Source organism: Choloepus didactylus, chromosome 18, assembly GCF_015220235.1.
Source record: "Choloepus didactylus isolate mChoDid1 chromosome 18, mChoDid1.pri, whole genome shotgun sequence".
Classification (NCBI taxonomy): Eukaryota; Metazoa; Chordata; class Mammalia; order Pilosa; family Megalonychidae; genus Choloepus; species Choloepus didactylus.
Window position 1 is genome coordinate 60,935,687 of NC_051324.1, and position 19,293 is coordinate 60,954,979.

Below are 19,293 nucleotides of genomic sequence, written 5' to 3' on the forward strand. Positions count from 1 at the left end.
TTCTGTTGTTTTTGGCCTCGTGGCATTTGCTGAACTTGATAGGGTTCTTTTAGGGTTTGTAGACCTATTGAAGTCCTTATCTCTAATTTATCAGATCTACAGCTTCGTGGAGTACACTTTCTCTAACTAACCAGCAGGTGGCGTCCACGAGCCACCTGTTCTCCACAAGCCAGTTCTCCCCTGCTTAGCCTTTTTGGTGAGTGGGGGAGTGAGTCTTATGGGGCCCAATTGGTGTACCAAGCTTGCGTGTGTAGTTGGTGTTGCCTGCCCTGTATGTGGGGCGTGTTTCTGGGCAGTCGGGGAGGGGGGGTGGCCCTAACAATCAAATCTCCCTGGTGATCCTAGAGTTTTAAAGCTGCTGCAATAGTCTAATCCTTCAGTTCAGTCCTGCCACAGTTTGTCTCTGCCACTGACCCACAAGTCTTTGGTATTGGCGTATGGCTCCTGAGACTTGCAAGTGGGCCCCTCTTCCAGGCTGTGCACCCCGGGTCCTCTGTTGAGGGATGACTGTGCTATGTCACAGGTGAGTGCCGTCCCCCCAGGGCAGTTCTGGGCTGCTGGGCTGTGTAGGGAGGCTCCCAGTCTGCTGAAATGATGGCTGAATGGGGCTTTGTTAATTCACACTGCTCCACCTTCCCAGTTCTGGGACATTCAGCTGAGGTTGCAGGGAAGGCTAATGTCCACACCCAGTTTTGTGGTGTGTGCCTGTTATTTGAAGCACTTCCGTCACACTGGGTTGTCTGGGGCAGCTCTGGGCTATGGGGCTGGCGATGGGCAGGAGTGTTTCCTGTCCACCAGGATGGTGGCTGTGAGCGGACACCCCCCTTTTCTTGGGAAGTTGTGTTGTTTAGTGAATTTTCTCAGCCACTGGATTATTGCCTTTTGTCTCAGAGCTCTCTTAGTTCTGCTCTTGACTTGACGTGCCCAAATTGCAATTCTTTGAAGCTTTCTGTATTGGGCTTCTTAGAGTAATTGTTTTAGAAAAAGAAAAAAGGATTTAAAAAAAAAAAACAACAAAAAAAAACGGCCCTCCTCAGAGATCTAATGGGTTATTGAAATGCTAATAGACAAAGCAACCAGGGCCATTAAGGAAAGGTCCACAGGGCAGAGAGATCAGCTTTGCTTCGGGATTTGCATATGCGCCTCAAGGCCTGAGCTCCACCCTTCCCCTTTCTGTGTTCACCAGAACTCCAAAAATCCTCTGCTTTTATTTTGGAGTTTTTCGTGTTGTTTTTTTTCTATGCCTGTCTCCTCTCTGCTGGGCTGGCTGTTCTCAGAGTCTCTGGTGTCTGGTCTAAGTCTATCTATAGTTGGAGTTTGAATCAGTAGAATGAGTTTCCGATAAGAGCAGCCACTGCAGTTCTCCCTTCTCCTTCCCGGAGCTGACAGCCCCTCCTCCCCCGGGACTGAGCCTGGCAGGGAGGGGCGCGGGTCCCCTGGCCGCAAAAACTTACAGATTTCGCTGATCTCAGCAGTTCCACGTTTTCATGAGTGTTGTATGAAGTATGCCCAAAGACAGATTGCTCTGTGGTGTCCAGTCCACGCAGTTCCTGGCTTTTTACCTACTTTCCTGGAGGAGTAACTAAAACTTACAGCTCACCAGTCTGCCATCTTGCCCCGCCTCCCAGAATCAGTCATATTTATAATGTGATTTGAAGTTGAATTTCGCAATTCATCTACACATTCATTTTTGTCAATAGTTGCTTAAGAGCTGTCATAAATACATCACTCAATACTTCCCCAAATCCTGATGTGAATTTCAACTGTGTGATTTCTTGGATTTCAGTTTGGTAGATACAAATGGATGCACATTGTCTATAAAGTTTAATTGAATATTATTGCCTTCTTATATCAGTCTTCCATTTCTTTCTGATTTTTAGCTTTACTCATTTAATAAGCATTGTGGTTCATTATGGAATCATTGCAAAAGTATTTGTTTATACTATATGTATTCATTATCTAATGAAATAGGGCTTAAAAAGTTAATGCATAATGTTCATCTGAGCATGTTTACTATTCTGTACTGGAGATTTAATTATTGTAACTGGTTCTTTCTGAGGCCATAACAGACCTTAGCTTTGTACTTCATTATTCACACTTAAAGTCTTTGGACTGTGATCTGCTACAGAGTTGTGACTAGGCTAAACACTCCAGGGATGGTAATAAAAAGAAACACTTGATTTTGGTTTTAAGATCTAATTGGTGTTCATAACAGACCTTGATAAAATACGCACATGGCACGAGCTGTTGCTGTCGATCATTCAGGTATTGTCTAGGCATAGACAACATAAAACAGCTTGGAAAGGTTGATTATTGTATTCAGTACCTTCATTTAGAGACCTAGACAAGGAAATTTCAAATGTGCTGATTAAATTTGCAGTTGACACTAAATTAGTTAGGATGGGTTGTATTGTGGAGAAAAAATCTAATTCAAAATCATCTTGACCACTGGAAAAAATTAACTTTAATGCAGATTAAAATTAAAGATAAATTCAGATATTATATTTAGAGACAAAAGAACAATAAAAATATATGAGAAAAGGAATTGACTGGATGGGAGTATTATGTCTGGCTTTCCTCATCCAGTAACTAAAACCTTGGAAATACAGAAACAACTTAGCCACTTACGGTTTAATAATGAGGGAATTGCTGTCTTCCAGCATAAGGGCAGCGAGTCCAGAACCCATTCACTTCTTTGGCTTATATTCCCATGGTTCCATCCATGGTAACCTGACACCCACATGTTTACATCCATTATTTCCCTATTTAATTCACCTTACAATATCTGTTTATGTTGTCTTTATATTCCCCCAAACACCCTGTTGTTAATGCACAATTGTCTCTCTCTCTCCTTTTTAATCCAACCTCCACTTCCTCATTTCCAGTTATTGTTGAAACAGTGATAAAAGAAAGATTCTGAACTTAGGATCCCAATGAACCACAAACTGATAGGAACTAAGAAGTGTATTATTATTTAGGGGAAAGAGAGAGGCACAGTGAAAAGCCAATCCCATTCTGTTAAAAGGAACTGTCATATAAGATCTAAGACAGAATCTTATCTTTATATGCTACCTTAAAATGATCGTACAACATTTTGAACACTTCCTCTACACTAAAATGATCATACAACATTGAACGCTTCCTGTGTATCAGGAACTGTTCGAAATGCTGTAAATGCTTAACTCATTTAATACAGCAATCCTAAGAAGTAGTAGCTATGGGTAATCCATTTTACAGATGAAGCAACTGAGTTCCCAAGAGGTTAAGTCAATTGCTCAGGGTGACTTGCTGATAAATGGCAGAGCCTGAAGTCAAACCCTGATAGTCTGGCTCTAGACTGAGGCTGCATACACAACCACTACTCTACACTGCCTCTCCACTACACTGAATTCTGGCAACAGTCAGGCCAGAAAATAATTAGAGGGCACTTAGGTAACAATAAAAAAAAACTCAAAAGGGTAAGCAAACATCTTGTCAAGAGAGTTAAAGGAATCTGGGGTTTTGTAGTTTAGGGAGGAGAAAATAATAAGTTATTTGAGTTTCAAACATGAAGGGTTTTTGAACAAAATAATGAATGTTATGTATCAATAGCCTTGACTAAAAAAAGAAATGCAGTTCAGTCTAGTCAGTAGTAGTTATGTTTCAGGACAGGAGAAATCACATCTTGCCTTGCCCTGAAGTAAAAGGACTAGTGTGTGGGGTGGTTGTGAAGGCTCAGACCCAAGAGATGAATCCAGAATGGATGACTTTGTTCAAGATGGCTGTAATTCAATTGACTTGTGACTATAATTTTTCCCTTTTAATTCTGAGCAAATGTACTCCTTTATTCTTATTCTTAATCTTCTCTTATGTAAAACTTAAATAGAATTTGAAAACTAAAGATAGGTAGTTTTTCTTGGTCACAGGGGCAGAAATGATTTTCAACCTCAGTCCCCTGACACCCTGTCCAGAGCTCGGGTTACTTTTGTGGAGGTTTTCACAGTTACATAAGAGAATATTCTTTAAAATTTCGACTTAATGTAGTGTGATTGCATTGGACTGAAAAGGGGTGGGTGGAATAAGGTGCACTGATTTAAGAAGTGTCCTTTTTCTTTGTACAGTATGAACCCAGAGGACCTGGTCGGCCCTTGTACCAAAGAAGAATCTCATCTAGCTCAGTCCAGCCTTGTTCTGAAGAACTAAACACTCCTCAAGACAGTCTTGCTCAGTGTAAAGAGCTTCAGGACCATAATAACCAATCTTCTATCAACTTTTCATCCCCGGAGTCCTGGGTAAACACCACCTCATCTGTCCCCTACCAGAACATTCCGTGCAATGGATCCAGTAGGACAGCTCAGCCCCAAGAGTTGATAGGTAAGATAGAGTTGGTGGGTTGCCCAAACTCGGCAATTGTAAATACTCAGCTCCTGGATATTTATGGAGTTTGTCTTCTACCGCCCTCTATTTGCATTATTATCTTTGAGCATTATTTGTTTTCTGTTTCTTGTTTTTTTAAATTCAGAATTGAGGTGTAAGTTAGTTGGTTCAATAGTAATCAGTTTTCAAGGTTCTGTTTTCAATAAAACTGTTGACATTTTGCTATGTAATAGAACTTAGTCTCAAGAGAGACCAGTAGAGTCTAATATTTTGAGATTTAGAAATCCCGTGCTTGTTCCTTCTGTTCTAACAAACTGAGAAGTCTGTGGCTAAAGAAATAAAGGCATAAAAAGGAATAGGAATGGGCAAGGCACTCTAAACTTTGTATGGTATGGTGGGAAGTCTTTCCTTTAGCCTTGAATACGAATGCACTTTCATCTTTCCTTTGTACCCTCTTCTTTTCATGTTGAATGTAAAGAAACTATATTATATGAGTTCTCTGATGTCCTACTCTTTGTAGGCTACAGATGTTAATCTTTGTGACCAAGTCTGTGATCTTGCATGGAGAATTTCTGCCATGGTAGCATCATTCTTTGTATTTGAAATTAATTTTGTTCATCTTTAGAATGTGAATTCATTGTTTTTGTAACTGACCCATTTTTGAGTATGTGCTGTGCAAGCATATTTTTGGAACAATAGACATGGTTGGACAAAAACATGAAAAAAATTCTGGTTTTGTTTCCTGGCAAGAGACATTGTCATTTTAATCTTTAAACATTCATTAATTCCTACTGTGTGTAAGCTGCTGTATTTTGTCTGAGGTTGTCTTGTCATTTTAAAGGTCTAACATACATATACTATGATATTTGAATTTCCTGAGAAACATCTAAATTATAAATCAGTGCCATTAATTTGTTACTTTCTAGTTGCTTTGTTTATTATAATTTATTTTAAAGATAACATCATTTCTTTTCTTTTTTTTCCTTCTCTAAGTTTTAGGATGGGTTTTGGCCCAAATTGCTAAAAACCTGACTAGAGCTGATAGGGTAGAATGTTCCTAAACAAACACTCAAAGCTCATGTCACTTACGGTATCTTTTCCTCAAATATAAAATGGTTATTTTCTTCATTACTAGGAGACAAATTGTTGTGTTCTTTAATTGAAATAATGCCTTATTAAGTATTAGAACATTAATTCAAAATCAGTCATGTCCTGAAACACAACTTCTTTCTTATCAGTACTTTTTTTTCCTTAGAGGAGCATAGCAATTACCAGGGGTAAATCAGGAGGAAAAAAATCACCACATGGGATATTTCTTTTTGAAGTGCGAGATTTATTTCTTGAGCATGAAGAAAATTGTTCATATTATATTGGTTTGAAATTTAAAAGTGATCATTGTGTCTGATATGGCCATGTTTTCTCTCCAAATTGGAAGCTTGAGAGTAGAGACCATGTCTTTGACCTTGTTGAACTTTGAATTTCCCCTTTGGTCACTGAACATACTGCAGCCTCTTGGTAGTGCTTGCTGAGTAAGGAGATAATTAAAGTAAATTCATGAGATGGAGAGCACAATCCATGCACACTGCAGGGCTGTCCCACCTCGTGGTGGCCAAGTTCTGATGGGGCTCCCCTTTCCAACACTGGTGTGTTTGGGCTCTGTTCATTTGCCTTCATAGTAAGACATAATTTATCAGACATTTTCTTTTAATGCATTGGTGAAAACTTAAGAGTAAATACAGATGTGTATTTTGAAAAATATCATTGGTTGTTAGATTAGTAAAATTTGCGGTCTTAAACAGTGGGTCTCGTATAGGAAGTATATGTGCTAGATCAAATTAATGCAGATCTTGTGTTCATGGTCAGATGGGAATGTGGGTAATAGGTTAAACTGCTTCTAAAATAGTATTTTGTAAATACTTATTTGATTTAAAACATTAAAAACTAATTGCATTATCAATTATATAAAAACAGTAAGTTTTTGAACTGCCTAGACATTAAGTACTTTATGTATTATTTTAGGCAATGCAGGTTGCTTGTATATTGAAATGTTTTGATAAACTAATGCCCTTAAAAGCAATTATTTCATTCCCCAAATCAGTAACATTAGGGGGGTAAATGATAAATGTTCTAGCAGTATTTAAAATAGTTTTAAACAATTTTATGAATTTTAAAAGTTTAAAAATAGTAGTGTGAAATTAATGTTTGAGTTAATGAAATACTAACAAATACTAAAATACTAAAAAATGAAATACTTTCATCTTAACCTCTGAATCCTAGCTTTAGGTTTTATTGGGCAACTGTCTTTCTGATGTTAAAATATTTTGTAAACTTTGTCCTATGGGAAGTGAAGTAGTTCCATCAAACATTACCTGCATGTTTTAGAGAAAGTGAACCATTGTAATTAGGGTATTGTCTTAGTTTCCCAGCTGCTAAGATGAATGCTATCCAATGGATTAGCTTAACAACAGGAATTGATTGACTCCTAGTTTAAGAGGCTACAAGTCTTGCTTCCTCCCACGATAAGTATCTTCTGGCTGGCTGACATTCCTTGGGGTTCCTTGGCTTTTCTGTCACATGGCGATATCCTCTCCTTTACTCTTCCAGGTTCCACTGAGTTCCAGCTTCTCTGCGTAGCTTTCTCTCACTATGTCTGAATTTCATTCTGCTTATAAAGGACTCCAGTAATCCAGATTAAAGCTCAACCTGATTCATTTGGCCACACCTTAAGTAAAAATAACATCTTTAAATGGTCCTATTTACAATGGGTTCACACCATCCAGGAATTGATTAAAATAAGGAATGTGTGTATTCCTGGGGTACGTAATTCAACCTACCACAGGTATAAAAAAGAAATATTAGCAGGCTTTCTAATGGTTTCAATTGTTTTATTATTTTGAATTCAAGGATAGAGCAACCTAGTGTTAATATCTGAAGATCAGAAGTTTGTTTTTCATCTATTTGGTGATTGCCTTAAGCTACATCTTATTTCAAGGAACAGAAACTTAGCCAAAGTACCTCAAGGAAAGAGGATTTTATTGGAAATAAGGCATAGGAAGGACAGTTGGATTCATGGGAACCGGATAGTTTCCTGGGATATACATAAAATCTATGTAACGTGCATAGCACAAGTGTCTGGCCTGTATCTACTTAAATACTAGATGTAATTATCATAACATTTCTCCCTGGGGCCATGTGGCCTTCTGCTCTGCTCCAGTTTTGTATTTGTCTCTGTTAGAGTTAGTGTTCTGATTGCTCTGCTTCTCGTGTATTTTTAAGTGCTTAGCTTTGGAATGCCGCGGTGCCTTGACTCCACATAATCTAGCCAAAGGGCTCAGTCTACCAGTCTCTCTCTTCTCTTTCTTTCCATCTTTCTCTTTTTCACACACACACACACACACACACACACACTCAGAAGGAATCTGGTCTAGTTTGGATCAGGCATGGTCCAGAGTTGTGAGCAGAACACTTTATTTAAGATAAGAACACAGGAGGGTTTTATCCAGTCCACTGACCACTGGATCATTAGTAAGCCTAACAGCATACTATGAGGATTCAGATTAAAAAGACAGCATTGTCCTCTCCTACAAGGAGCTATCTAGTTTGGGAAAAAAGAATAACATAGGTGAAGCAGTAGCAGTCAATTTTAAAAGGCATGAAATCAAGTGTGAAGTGTGCAGTACAGATCCTGTACCCTTAGAAATGCTGAAATCATTAAGAGAAGGCTTTGTAGAAGGGGGACTAACTCACCTTTCCCACCTTATTTACCTCCATTGTCTAACATTAACCTACCCTACCAAGGGTAGTCTTCAGAAGAATTAGTTCCCATTCTTGTCTTGGTCATCTTTTACCTTTGTGGTTTTTCTACTTACGTTAGTCAGGATAAAGGCCAAGCTGTTGTCACAAAGAGACCCCAAAATACAGTGGCTTAAATAAGATAGAAATTTATTTTTCTCTCACCTAGTAGTAGTCTGGCTGGTCCAGGCTAGCTGAGTAGCTCTGTTTCAAAAGGTCAGGGGACACAAGTACCTTCTATATTGTTTCACTGTCCTCCAAGGGATTGTCTTCATTTGCATGGTCAAAGCTGGGTCTCTTCCATGGCTGTGTTTCATGGCAAGTTGTTTGTCTTCAGGCTAGGGATGACACGAATTGCATGCATTACTTCTGTGCATATTCCATTGGGTCAAATTTAGTCGCTTAGCCACTTGCAGCTTTCTGAGCTGCAAGAGAAGCTGGAAATGTAGTCAGTAGCTGGGTACCCATGTGTCCAGTTTAAAATTAGTGTGGTGAGTGGATGGGGTTTCTATCACTAAAAGTAAGAAGATAAAAAAATGGACACTGAGGAACCATTAATGGTGTCCACCACACCCTCCCAACATTTCCCTACCTATCTAAATCTTGTCCTTCAAGACTCATCCTAAATTTCATTTTTCCCATGAAGATTCCCTCTGCTGTTCTCACAGAACTTGTTCACTACCCATCAGCATTCACTTGACACTTGACATGTGCCACTTCAATTGTTATTTATCCATGTCATGGGTTTATATGTTATCTCTGCAATGAAATCATAATTCATGCAGGGCCACGGGTAGTAACTTTGTACTTTCCGTAGGCCTAGCACAGCCCTCATACATAGTGAGCACTCAGCAAATACTCACTGAATTGAATTGACTTGGTAATTTAAGGTTTTGGGTAGTGAAATGGGCAGATTCCAGGTAAGAGAAGCAACCTGTAAGAAAGCAGGAAATAGGAATGAGCATTATACACAAGGGCTGTCTAATTATATAGATGGTCTGGTGAGAATATTCAGAATTTATCTAGGAGGAGGCAGTGGGGAGGAAAATAATAGAGGAGAGCTTTGAATAACAGAAAATATAATGCATTATTGAACTGAGATACTAAAACAGTACTAGTATAAAAATACACACATGGCTTAGTGGAACAGAATAGAAAGCCTGGTTACATATTCAAGTATATGAAAAAATCAGTATATAATAAAAATAGAATCTGCATGGAAAGAATGGGTTATTCATTAAATGATTCTGGCTCAATCATCTACTCATTCAGGGGAAAAATAAACAAATGAAAAGTTATGTCTTTACTGTATGCCATATCCTTAAACAAATTTCAGATAGATTAAAGATTTTAATTTAGAACATGAAATCATAAAAGATATAAGAAAAAATATAGTAAGTATTTATCTGATTCCATAAAGGAAATAGTTCATAGATATATTTATATAAAATCCAAAACATTTATAGACAAAGTGGAAACTAAATATTTTAAATTAAAATCATGGGAGGATCCAAGATGGCGGCATAGAGAGGAGTGGAAGCTGAGTAGTCCCCCTGGAACAACTTAAAAAAAAAACAGAAACAACTAGTAAATAATCTGGAATAACTGCAGGGGGATAAACGTGACCGTCCACTCATCATACACTAACCTGAATTGGGAGGATTGCCCGAGATCACAGCATAAAACCTGTAAGTAAGAACTGCAGATCCAAATTGGGAGACCCCTCCCCCACAGCCTGAGCTACAAAGCCTCATGGTGCCAGAGAGAAGCTTTCTCCCAGCAAGTGAATATAGTTCAGCTGAGCTCCAATTGGGGTTTTAATTAGCGAGTGTGAACTGCTCACTACGAGGTACGAATCCCCAGCAAGTAGACAGAGGCTTTGGGTGACGACTGACCTTGGAGAGCCGGAGGGTGGCCTCGGACTAGCTCTGTTCCTTTTTCGACTCAGTGGAGAAAGCCTCAGCCATTTTCAGTTCCCAGTTCTTTGACCCAGACAGGGGTGTGGCAGAGGCAGAGAGAGACCATTGAAATGCAAATGACCTCCCCCTAAGGCGTCTATCTTCTCTAAGAGGAAAGGGGTGGGGCCCAGCTCTACTACCTGCCTTTCGTTCAGAACTTACACCAGTCAAGAATTATACGCTAATCTTTGCATCAGGCACAGAGCGCCCCTGCATGTCCCGGCGGCCTGGGGCTTCCCTTGAGGGATGACATGCACTAGTGACGTAGCACAGCCTTCCCTCAGCAGAGGTCCTGGAAGATCACAGCTGAGAAGGGGGGCCCACTTGGAAAACCCAGGGACGCTATGTCAATGCCGGTGGTTTGTGGGTCCGTGACAGAGAAAATCTGGGGCAAAACTGAAATGAAGGCTTAGACTCTTGCAACAGCCTTGAATCTGCAGGAACACCTGAGAGGTTTGAATATTAAAGCGGCCCTGCCTCCCTGACCACCCAGACACATGTACCATATTCAGGGTGGACAGCTCCAACAACAAACCCAAACTGAGTTCACCAACTGAACCCCACAAAAATCATTTCCCCACACACCACAGAGACAGAGTTGGGGAGAACTGACTTCAGGGGTATAGGTGACTCACAGATGCCATCTGCTGGTTAGTTGGAGAAAGTGTATGCCACCAACTTGTATTGCTGAAAAATTAGATTGATATTTTTTTTTTTTTACAACTTGAAAGAACCCTATCAAGCAAAGCAAATGCCAAGAGGCCAAAAACAACAGAAAATCTTAATGCATATGATAAAACCAGATGATATGGAGAACCCGGTCCCAAACACCCAAATTAAAATATCGGAAGAGACACAGTATTTGGCGCAATTAATCAAAGAATTACAGTCAAGGAACGAAAACATGGCACAGGATGTAAAAGACATGAAGAAGACCATGGAGCAGGATAAAAGGGACATAAAGAAGACCCTAGAAGAGCATAAAGAAGAAATTGCAAGATTAAATAAAAAAATAGAAGATCTTATGGAAATAAAAGAAATTGTTGGCCAAATTAAAAAGACTCTGGATACTCATAATACAAGATTAGAGGAAGTTGAACAATGACTCAGTGTCCTAAAGGTCCACAGAACAGAAAATGAAAGAACAAAAGAAAGAATGGAGAAAAAAATTGAAAAAATCAAAATGGATCTCAGGGATATGATAGATAAAATAAAACGTCCAAAGTTAAGACTCATTGGTGTCCCAGAAGGGGAAGAGAAGGGTAAAGGTCTAGAAAGAGTATTCAAAGAAATTGTTGGGGAAAACTTCCCAAACCTCTACACAATATAAATACACAAAGCTTAAATGCCCAGCAAACTCCAAATAGAATAAATCCAAACAAACCCACTCCAAGACATATTCTGATCAGACTGTCAAATACTGAAGAGAAGGAGCAAGTTCTGAAAGCAGCAAGAGAAAAGCACTTCACCACATACAAAGGAAACAACATAAGACTAAGTAGTGACTACTCAGCAGCCACCATGGAGGCGAGAAGGCAGTGGCATGACATATTTAAAACTCTGAGAGAGAAAAATTTCCAACCAAGAATACTTTATCCAGCAAAACTCTCCTTCAAATTTGAGGGAGAGCTTAAATTTTTCACAGACAAACAAATGCTGAGAGACTTTGCCAATAAAAGACCTGCCCTACTTCAGATTCTAAAGAGAGCCCTACTGACAGAGAAACAAAGAAAGGAGAAAGAGATATAGAGAATTTTAACAGACATATATAGTACCTTACATCCCAAATCACCAGGACACTCATTTTTCTCTGGTGCTCACGGATCTTTCTCCAGAATGGACCATATGCTGGGACATAAAACAAGCCTCAATAAATTAAAAAAACAAAAAAACAATTTAACATATTCAAAGCACAATCTCTGACCACAATGGAATACAAATAGAAGTCAATAATTTTTGTATTGTAACTCCACTATTTACTTCTTACATGATATAAAATACACAAACTCTAATGACAAATCAGTGGTTTTGAACTCAATGTAAAATATGTAATTTTTGACAAGAACTATATAAAGGTGGGAGAATGGAGGAGTATAGGTACATAGTTTATGTGTTCTATTGAAATTAAGTTGGTATCAAAGAAAAACAAGATTGTTATGGATTTAAGAGTTTAATTTTAAGCCCCACAGTAAACACAAAGAAATTGTCAAAGAATATGACCGTAGAGATGAAAAGTAGAGTATGGGTTATGAGAAATGGGGGGGAGGGGCAATGGGGAGTTAAGAAATGAGTGTAGGGTTGCTGTTTGAGGTGAAGGGAAATTTCTAGTAATGGATGGTGGGAAGGTGATAGCATTATAACATTCTAAATGTGATTAATCCCACTAATGGAATGCTAGAGAGGGTATGGAATGGGAAGATTCAGGCTATACATATGTTTCCACAATTGAGGGAAAAAAAAAAAGACAGTCTAAATAGATGACATTTGAATGCCAAGGATGACCCTGGATGGGATCTGAGGATGGAGGACAGGAGGCTCAAAGGGATACAGTTGAGACATAAGGAAAAGGAAATATAGAATGTAAGCTTTGTATCATTGTTGAATCTCTTGTACTTCTTAGCTGCGCTTAATGGGATTGCATAGAAGAATGTTCTTGTTCATGGGAATTGTATATGTGAATTATAGTGTATGTTCAAGGATGTGTGCAGCTAGCTCTCATATGTTCAGAAGACAGAGCAATAGATGATGGATGATAGGGTGAGAGGGAAGGAGGGAGGGAGGGAAAGAAATAGCAGTGTGACAACATGTTAAAGTTAGTGGATCGGGGTATCGGGGGTCAGGGAATGCTGGAGTTCTGTGTATGGGGTTTGTATTGTTTTTGCAACTGTTCCTATAACTTTGACTTTATTTCAAAATAAAATGTAAAAAAAATTTTTTTTTAATCTGCAAGGCAAAAAAAAAAATTGAAATCACAAAGTAGGTAAAACGTGTTTGAAACATATGGCAAAGTATTAGTATCCCTCATATGTAAAAAGCTCTTACAAAATAATATGAAAAAAGCAACAAATAGATATTAAATTAGGAAAAAATGTTCATACATACCAGTAATGAAAGAAAGGCAAATTGAAACTACAAGAAAATTATGCACTTATAAAATTAGTTAAGGCTGAAAAAATCATAACAGCAATATTGTGGTTGGTTAGATAAACAATCACTCTCTAACATTTTTGGTGTAAGTATAAATGGGCAGTTCTTGGAGTTTGGCCATAGTTACCAAAAGCTTTAATTATGTATATACCATATGACCCTGCCATTTTTCTAGTAATTTATTCTGAGGAAATAGTCATGAATACTTAGAAATATTTTTCTGTAATAACATTTATCACAGTTTATAAAAGGGGAAAATGGCTATAATCCAAATTTCTAAAAATGAGAGATTGCTTTTAAATAAGTTATGAAATATTCTGCTTTTAATGGTATACACAGGAAAAAAATACACCAAGCAGCTAAGGCTTATCTCTGATATTTGGGAATATGAATTATTTATTTCTTCTTTGGACTTTTCTGTAATTTCCAAATTGTCGATGAATCTGTATTATATTTGTAATCCAATAAAATGTTATTAAAAATTTTTAAAGAGTTAAACAAACAGTATTTCAAAACATGCTGTGGTAGTGGGATTTAGTGGGCAAGAAAATTGGTTAGGAAAGGTGGAGTCCAATTTTAAAAGACATTGAAAGTCAAGCAGATTATAGAAATGTGAACTGGCTTACAGCTTCTTTTTAAAAATTTTTTTAATTAGAGAAGTTGCTTTTTATGTGTTTCTTTTGAACCCATCTTATTCCATGTTTATTTAATATTACAAGAAAAGATAGCATTTTTAACAAATAGAATCCATAATTAGGTTAATAATAAAAGATTTTGACCAGCAATCTGCATATACAACTAGTTTGTATTGAAGAAAGGAAATGTTTGTTCCCATCTTCAAACTAAGAGCCATTAATATAATATCAAATTGTACAGTTGTACAACTTTTTTGTTTGTTTTTCTTAGTAAACCTTCAAATTTGACCTTTGGTTCTTCTATGTTAGCTGTTCGAGGTCACAAAGTTCATTGTTTTGTGAGTGCGTTTATAGGATTGAGAAGTTTGGTTAGATGTGTTGTGATTTCAGCGTTCTGTGTAGTTAATTGTGTGTCTTTGTGGCTCACCTGTCACTCAGTTCCTTGATATGTGAGAACCTGTTATGACACTATGAGTCATTGAGGTACATGACTATCACGAGTCGCACTTAAATCACTGTCACTGTTCTCTGCTTCTAGCTCCTCCCACAACTGTCATCCCCCTTGAGGATCAACTGAAGTCTGAAAACCTCGAGTTATCCAGTTCCTTCAACTATAATGTGCTGCAGCATCTCGGCCAGTTCCCCCCACTCATGCCCAACAAGCAGCTCGCCGAGTCGGCCAACAGCAGTAGCCAGCAGACCTCTGCGGGGAGCAAGCCCACCATGTCCTATGCCAGTGCTCTGCGAGCCCCTCCCAAGCCAAGGCCCCCGCCTGAGCAGGCCAAGAAGGGTAGTGACCCTCTTTCTCTTTTCCAAGAACTTAGCCTGGGGAGCTCATCAGGCAGCAATGGCTTTTACTCCTATTTTAAATGATCACTTTTTTTCCCTCAAGGGGGAATGTTTTAATTTCTGTTCATATCAATAGAATTAAGATAGTTGGACTTCATCTATAGATGCACATTTCCCTTTGTTTTTAATATTAAATATGTTCTCACTTAATTGCTTTGCTGCTAGACTTGCAACTAATTTTTTAAAAGTATATTCCATTATTTTGCATTTTTGATGTGTCAGAATTTTGACAGCTTTTATGTAGAATAAAAAGTATTTTTAAATTTGTGTATTGTTACATATGTTTGCATCAAGCTAGCAGCTAAGAGGTTAATTGTGCAACTATTAAAAAAAAAAGAAAAAAGTTGTCTAAAATGTATTTAAAAAGAAAAAAAACTGTAAGTAGCATTTACATTTATTCAGTAATATTACCATATGCTGGGTTTCTGTACCAGAAATGGCCAGTTGATGTACAAATGTATGTTATTTTTGCTTAAATTCATTTAAATTTTTTTAAAATAAAGGGGCAGCATCTTCTAAATACTTTAAGTTTTATCAGCTTTTTTTTTTTTTTTTTTGTGACAGGATGCTGCATTCTAAAACTTTTATAGTTTTTGGACTATGTATGATGTGCTGTTGTAATCTCCATCCACTGTAGGATAGAGTTAAAGGCATTCTTGCAGGTGTTTTTAGTATGCCACTGTTTTTTGAAATGTGAAAAAACATTGGCACACTTAGTTATTTTATTTTTTGGACAAGCCAACTTCAGGCTTGTTTTTAATGTTAATTTGATAGTGTTGGGTTTTTTTTTTTAACAAATCATGAAGCTGAAAAATTTTTAGGATTGTTGGTGCTTAGTAGACTCGATAACTATTTTAAAAATGCGTGAATTTAGTAAAATACTTTTTTTCTCACTATGCATGTATAAATGTTTGTAATCTGGCTTTCCCCCCTTCTCCAGTGGTATAAAGAATCGTGCCGCTTTAAGGTTTGTTTTTTTTTTCCACCAGTAAAACTTTTGGTACCTTATATGTTGTTTACATTAAAATGTGACACTATACATGGAAATTCAAATATTTTGCTAACTGTTTTGTTTGAGGAGCATCATTAAAGGAGAAATATGTTAGTCAAAAATGTATCAAAATTCGTCTAAATCTGGGACAGAAAACTACCTTTGTTTTTCATTCTTCTAAAATAACCCCACTCAACTTGTACAATAATATGAACTTCTTAAATAGCTACCTTAAAAATTCTGCAATCTACAAATTGTTTTGAATGAACTTTGGTAAAATCCAAGGGAAAACATTTACCCTCTTAAATTTGTGGTCTTGTAATACTTTTGAAGCATTGCATGTCATCATTTTTCCTGATCTAGTAGTATTACTTTAAACTTCAGAGATCTTGAAACTATATCATAACTTTTTTTTAAATAAGATAAGGCTGGGAAACATTGCAAATGGACCCAACCTTCCTGATGAGCCCTTCAAGAATAGTTTTTTTGGAGGACTACTTTTGAAAAGGCTGTCTTGTAATGGAAGTACACTTTTTAAATGGGGTTGAAAAGTGGCAGGGGTAAAGAAAAACTTCTTACATCTCTTACTGGATTGGCATTTAGTTATGTGTTGGCCAGCTACAACCCCCTGTAATCCTCAGACACTTTAGGATAAGAGAGTGCCTTTAATTAAAGGTTAGTAAGCTGCAGGACAGATGGAGGTGTGCCTCTTTTATTCGGTTTTATCTTTTTGCTCAGAGTGTAGTTCATTTGTATGCAGCTTCATATTACAGGCCGTGGGTCTCTGTATGCGGTGGCAGATGTAGCTCTGTAGACAGCAGACCTGTTAATGGTTAGTATAAATCACAGTTGGAAAACTGAGCCAGCAAGTTACACCACCACATTGTCTTTGTACTCAACATTATTTTAGGCAGAAGAAAAGAGGGAAAAAAATTTGCCATATAGCTGTGTTTTTCCTACTCTATGACAAAACTTAAGACATAGCTTAAGTGGACATTAGGTGTTCCTGATGGGAGGAGGTCTGTGTAAATAATTTTATGATCAGTGATGATTCCCCCCATCACCACCTCCCCAGAATATAGAGGGCTACAACATAAGCTAGATCAATGTTCAAAAACATTTTGATAACATGAAAAGCAGAAGTGTAATGGCAGGGCTTTCGTTTAACCCCTTATCATGAAGTAATTGCCTAATTTTTTGTTTTCCATACTTGAACCTTTAAAAAATATCAGTTTTAAAGTTATTTATATTTATATTTAGTTAAGGGGGTCATGTGTGCACCCCACCACCTTAAATATACTAATGGTGGAAGCTTTGGATAAAGAAGCTGTTTGGTTGTTGTAACATCCTAATTTCAAGCAGTTATTTGTAAAGAAACAAAAAATTATAGTAGCTACTTATTAGTCTACTGCTCTGCTAAGTGTCCAAGAGTTCCTCATTTCCTTTTTGTGTCTACAGCCAGTCAAGGGTTTGAATGTTGGTTCCATCTGCTCTTTTTAGATTCTTAATTGAATGCTTATTTTAACCTCTAACAAGCTTACTCTTCCTCGTTATTATTTAATGCCATCTTTCCAATTGCTTTAAAGACTTATTTATGCATAGTATCTTGTAACGGTTTCAAGCAAGTTTTATTGTAAGAATCATTGCAAGGTTGAGTTGAAATGAAGCATGGCTTTTGAATACAATTGATGCTGTTTGGGTATTACTTAGGTAGAATTAGCAAGCACCCACAAATCAGACTTACAAAACAACTTATTTTATACATGAAGTTCAACTTTAGAGTTCAGGTGGAACTCTTTTTTTTTTTTTTTTTTTTTCTTTGAGAAAGCTTGATGATAACCCTCTGATAATACCAAGTATTACCAAGTTCTTTTGCTTCCAGAACAGATTTTTTCTAAGTGAGGTTAATTATTCACATGATGGCTTTCTACTTCTTTGTTCTTTGTATTGCTCTGGAGTTTCTTTTTTCTTGCCAGAAATATTTTTTATTCCTCTCACTTTTTAATTTCAGTGCTCCTTGAAATTTTTCTTTTCTTTTCTTTTAACCTTAAAAGAAATTCCTTTTGGTGATGGAGTTTGTAAAGGAAAATTTTTTTTCCTGATCTAAAAATGAATTCTTGTTAAGGTTTGAAGTACCTCACTCAGTGTAACATGGATATTTTCTGGTGTTTAAAAGAGGTTTTGGTTTCCATTTTGGTATGTGCTTTGCCAGATTGTTATAATAGTACTTTGTTTTTGATTAATCAGTTGTTAATTATTGACCATTTAAACTAACATGGCCTTAATTTTCCTTTCCTCCTTTCTATCTAGGCCATTTTGTATGTGTGAAATAACAAACTGTGTGTGTTTTTCTCCATCAGAGATCCTAGAATAAATTCAGGTTCAGTGTAAACATCAACTGGTCTTTTCAGTTCAAAGAGTTGCAGAAAAAGTAAAATAAGCAGAATTCCTACTGTATAAGCATTACCTAATTAAACATAGCTATCTCAAAGACCTATTTATTAAAATAATTTCCTTGTGTATTGAGGCATTGAAGTTGCTGAGAAAGCTAACTGACTTTCCTAACTTCGGGATAGTTAACATATAGGGTAGTGGATTTTACATGTTTGGTATTTTTCATGTACATACATCTCAAGAGCAAAGATATGAAACTATGAGAAGGTATCTTTAGCCATCTTGGCACAAGAAAGCCAAGGAGTGAAAAACAATTTTAGGATAAATTTTAGTATTTCAACTGTATTTAAAAATTATATTTACTGAAATAGTCATTTCAAAATGGACACCTGTTACATTTAGCATTGTTTCACATTGAAGTTGTTTTTAAAAAGGGAATTCCAGAAAGTCTATACAAACACAATGTAAAAACTTTAAATATATTGAAAGATACAAATTGCTGCCTTAAAATGTTATTTAAGCTAGCCATCCATTTTTCTTTCAACCTGAAAGGTAGTAATTTGTCTTCTCTGATTTACAAAACATTATTTCTTGCTAACCATCTCCTTAACATATAAAGACCCTCTGACTCTATCATTACCCTCTCTGTCTTCCTGAATCTTAAATAAGTGTTTTAATCTGAATTTTTTGTTCCCTCATAGCCGTCTGATCCTTATTTTAACCACCTAGAAATTAGAAGTAATGGATAGTGTTCTGACTATGATTTCTTGCTCAGAATATCACTTAGTGGTGTCCGTCACGTTATACAGGTAGCATCATGAAGAGTAAGTGGCATGTTAGTCTTCCAAGTGCGCATTGATAGGCATCTTGCATTTTCTTCCTACTTGAGGTCCTATATTTATTTGCTGAGATTTTACTGTAAAGCTGCTAAATTCACACTTACTACTTTCATAACCATTTAAATTAGCGATTTTGAGACCATTGTTACAAGGAGTGAATCTTAGTTAAGGTTAACATCCTTTATTAAAGACACATTCAGAAAATGGCATTTTGTTATTACTTTATGCTAGATTATCAGATTAAACAGATTGAAAATTAAAGTTTTTATTTCAACATTTAAAATGTTGATCTGATTGAAAATATCTACTTTGGAGAGAACTTTAAGGAAACA

At 36.9% G+C, this 19,293-nt stretch overlaps 1 protein-coding gene across 1 annotated transcript in view; it reads left to right on the forward strand.

Annotated features, from left to right (window-relative positions):
* HELZ (helicase with zinc finger) overlaps positions 1–17,498 on the forward strand; it is a 219,813-nt gene extending 202,315 nt beyond the window's left edge. Inside the window, 2 exon segments of the mRNA XM_037810306.1 lie at positions 4,101–4,353; positions 14,427–17,498. Coding sequence (XP_037666234.1) covers positions 4,101–4,353; positions 14,427–14,761 — 588 coding nt within the window. The 3' untranslated portion in view covers positions 14,762–17,498.
* The last annotated feature ends 1,795 nt before the right edge of the window (positions 17,499–19,293 follow it).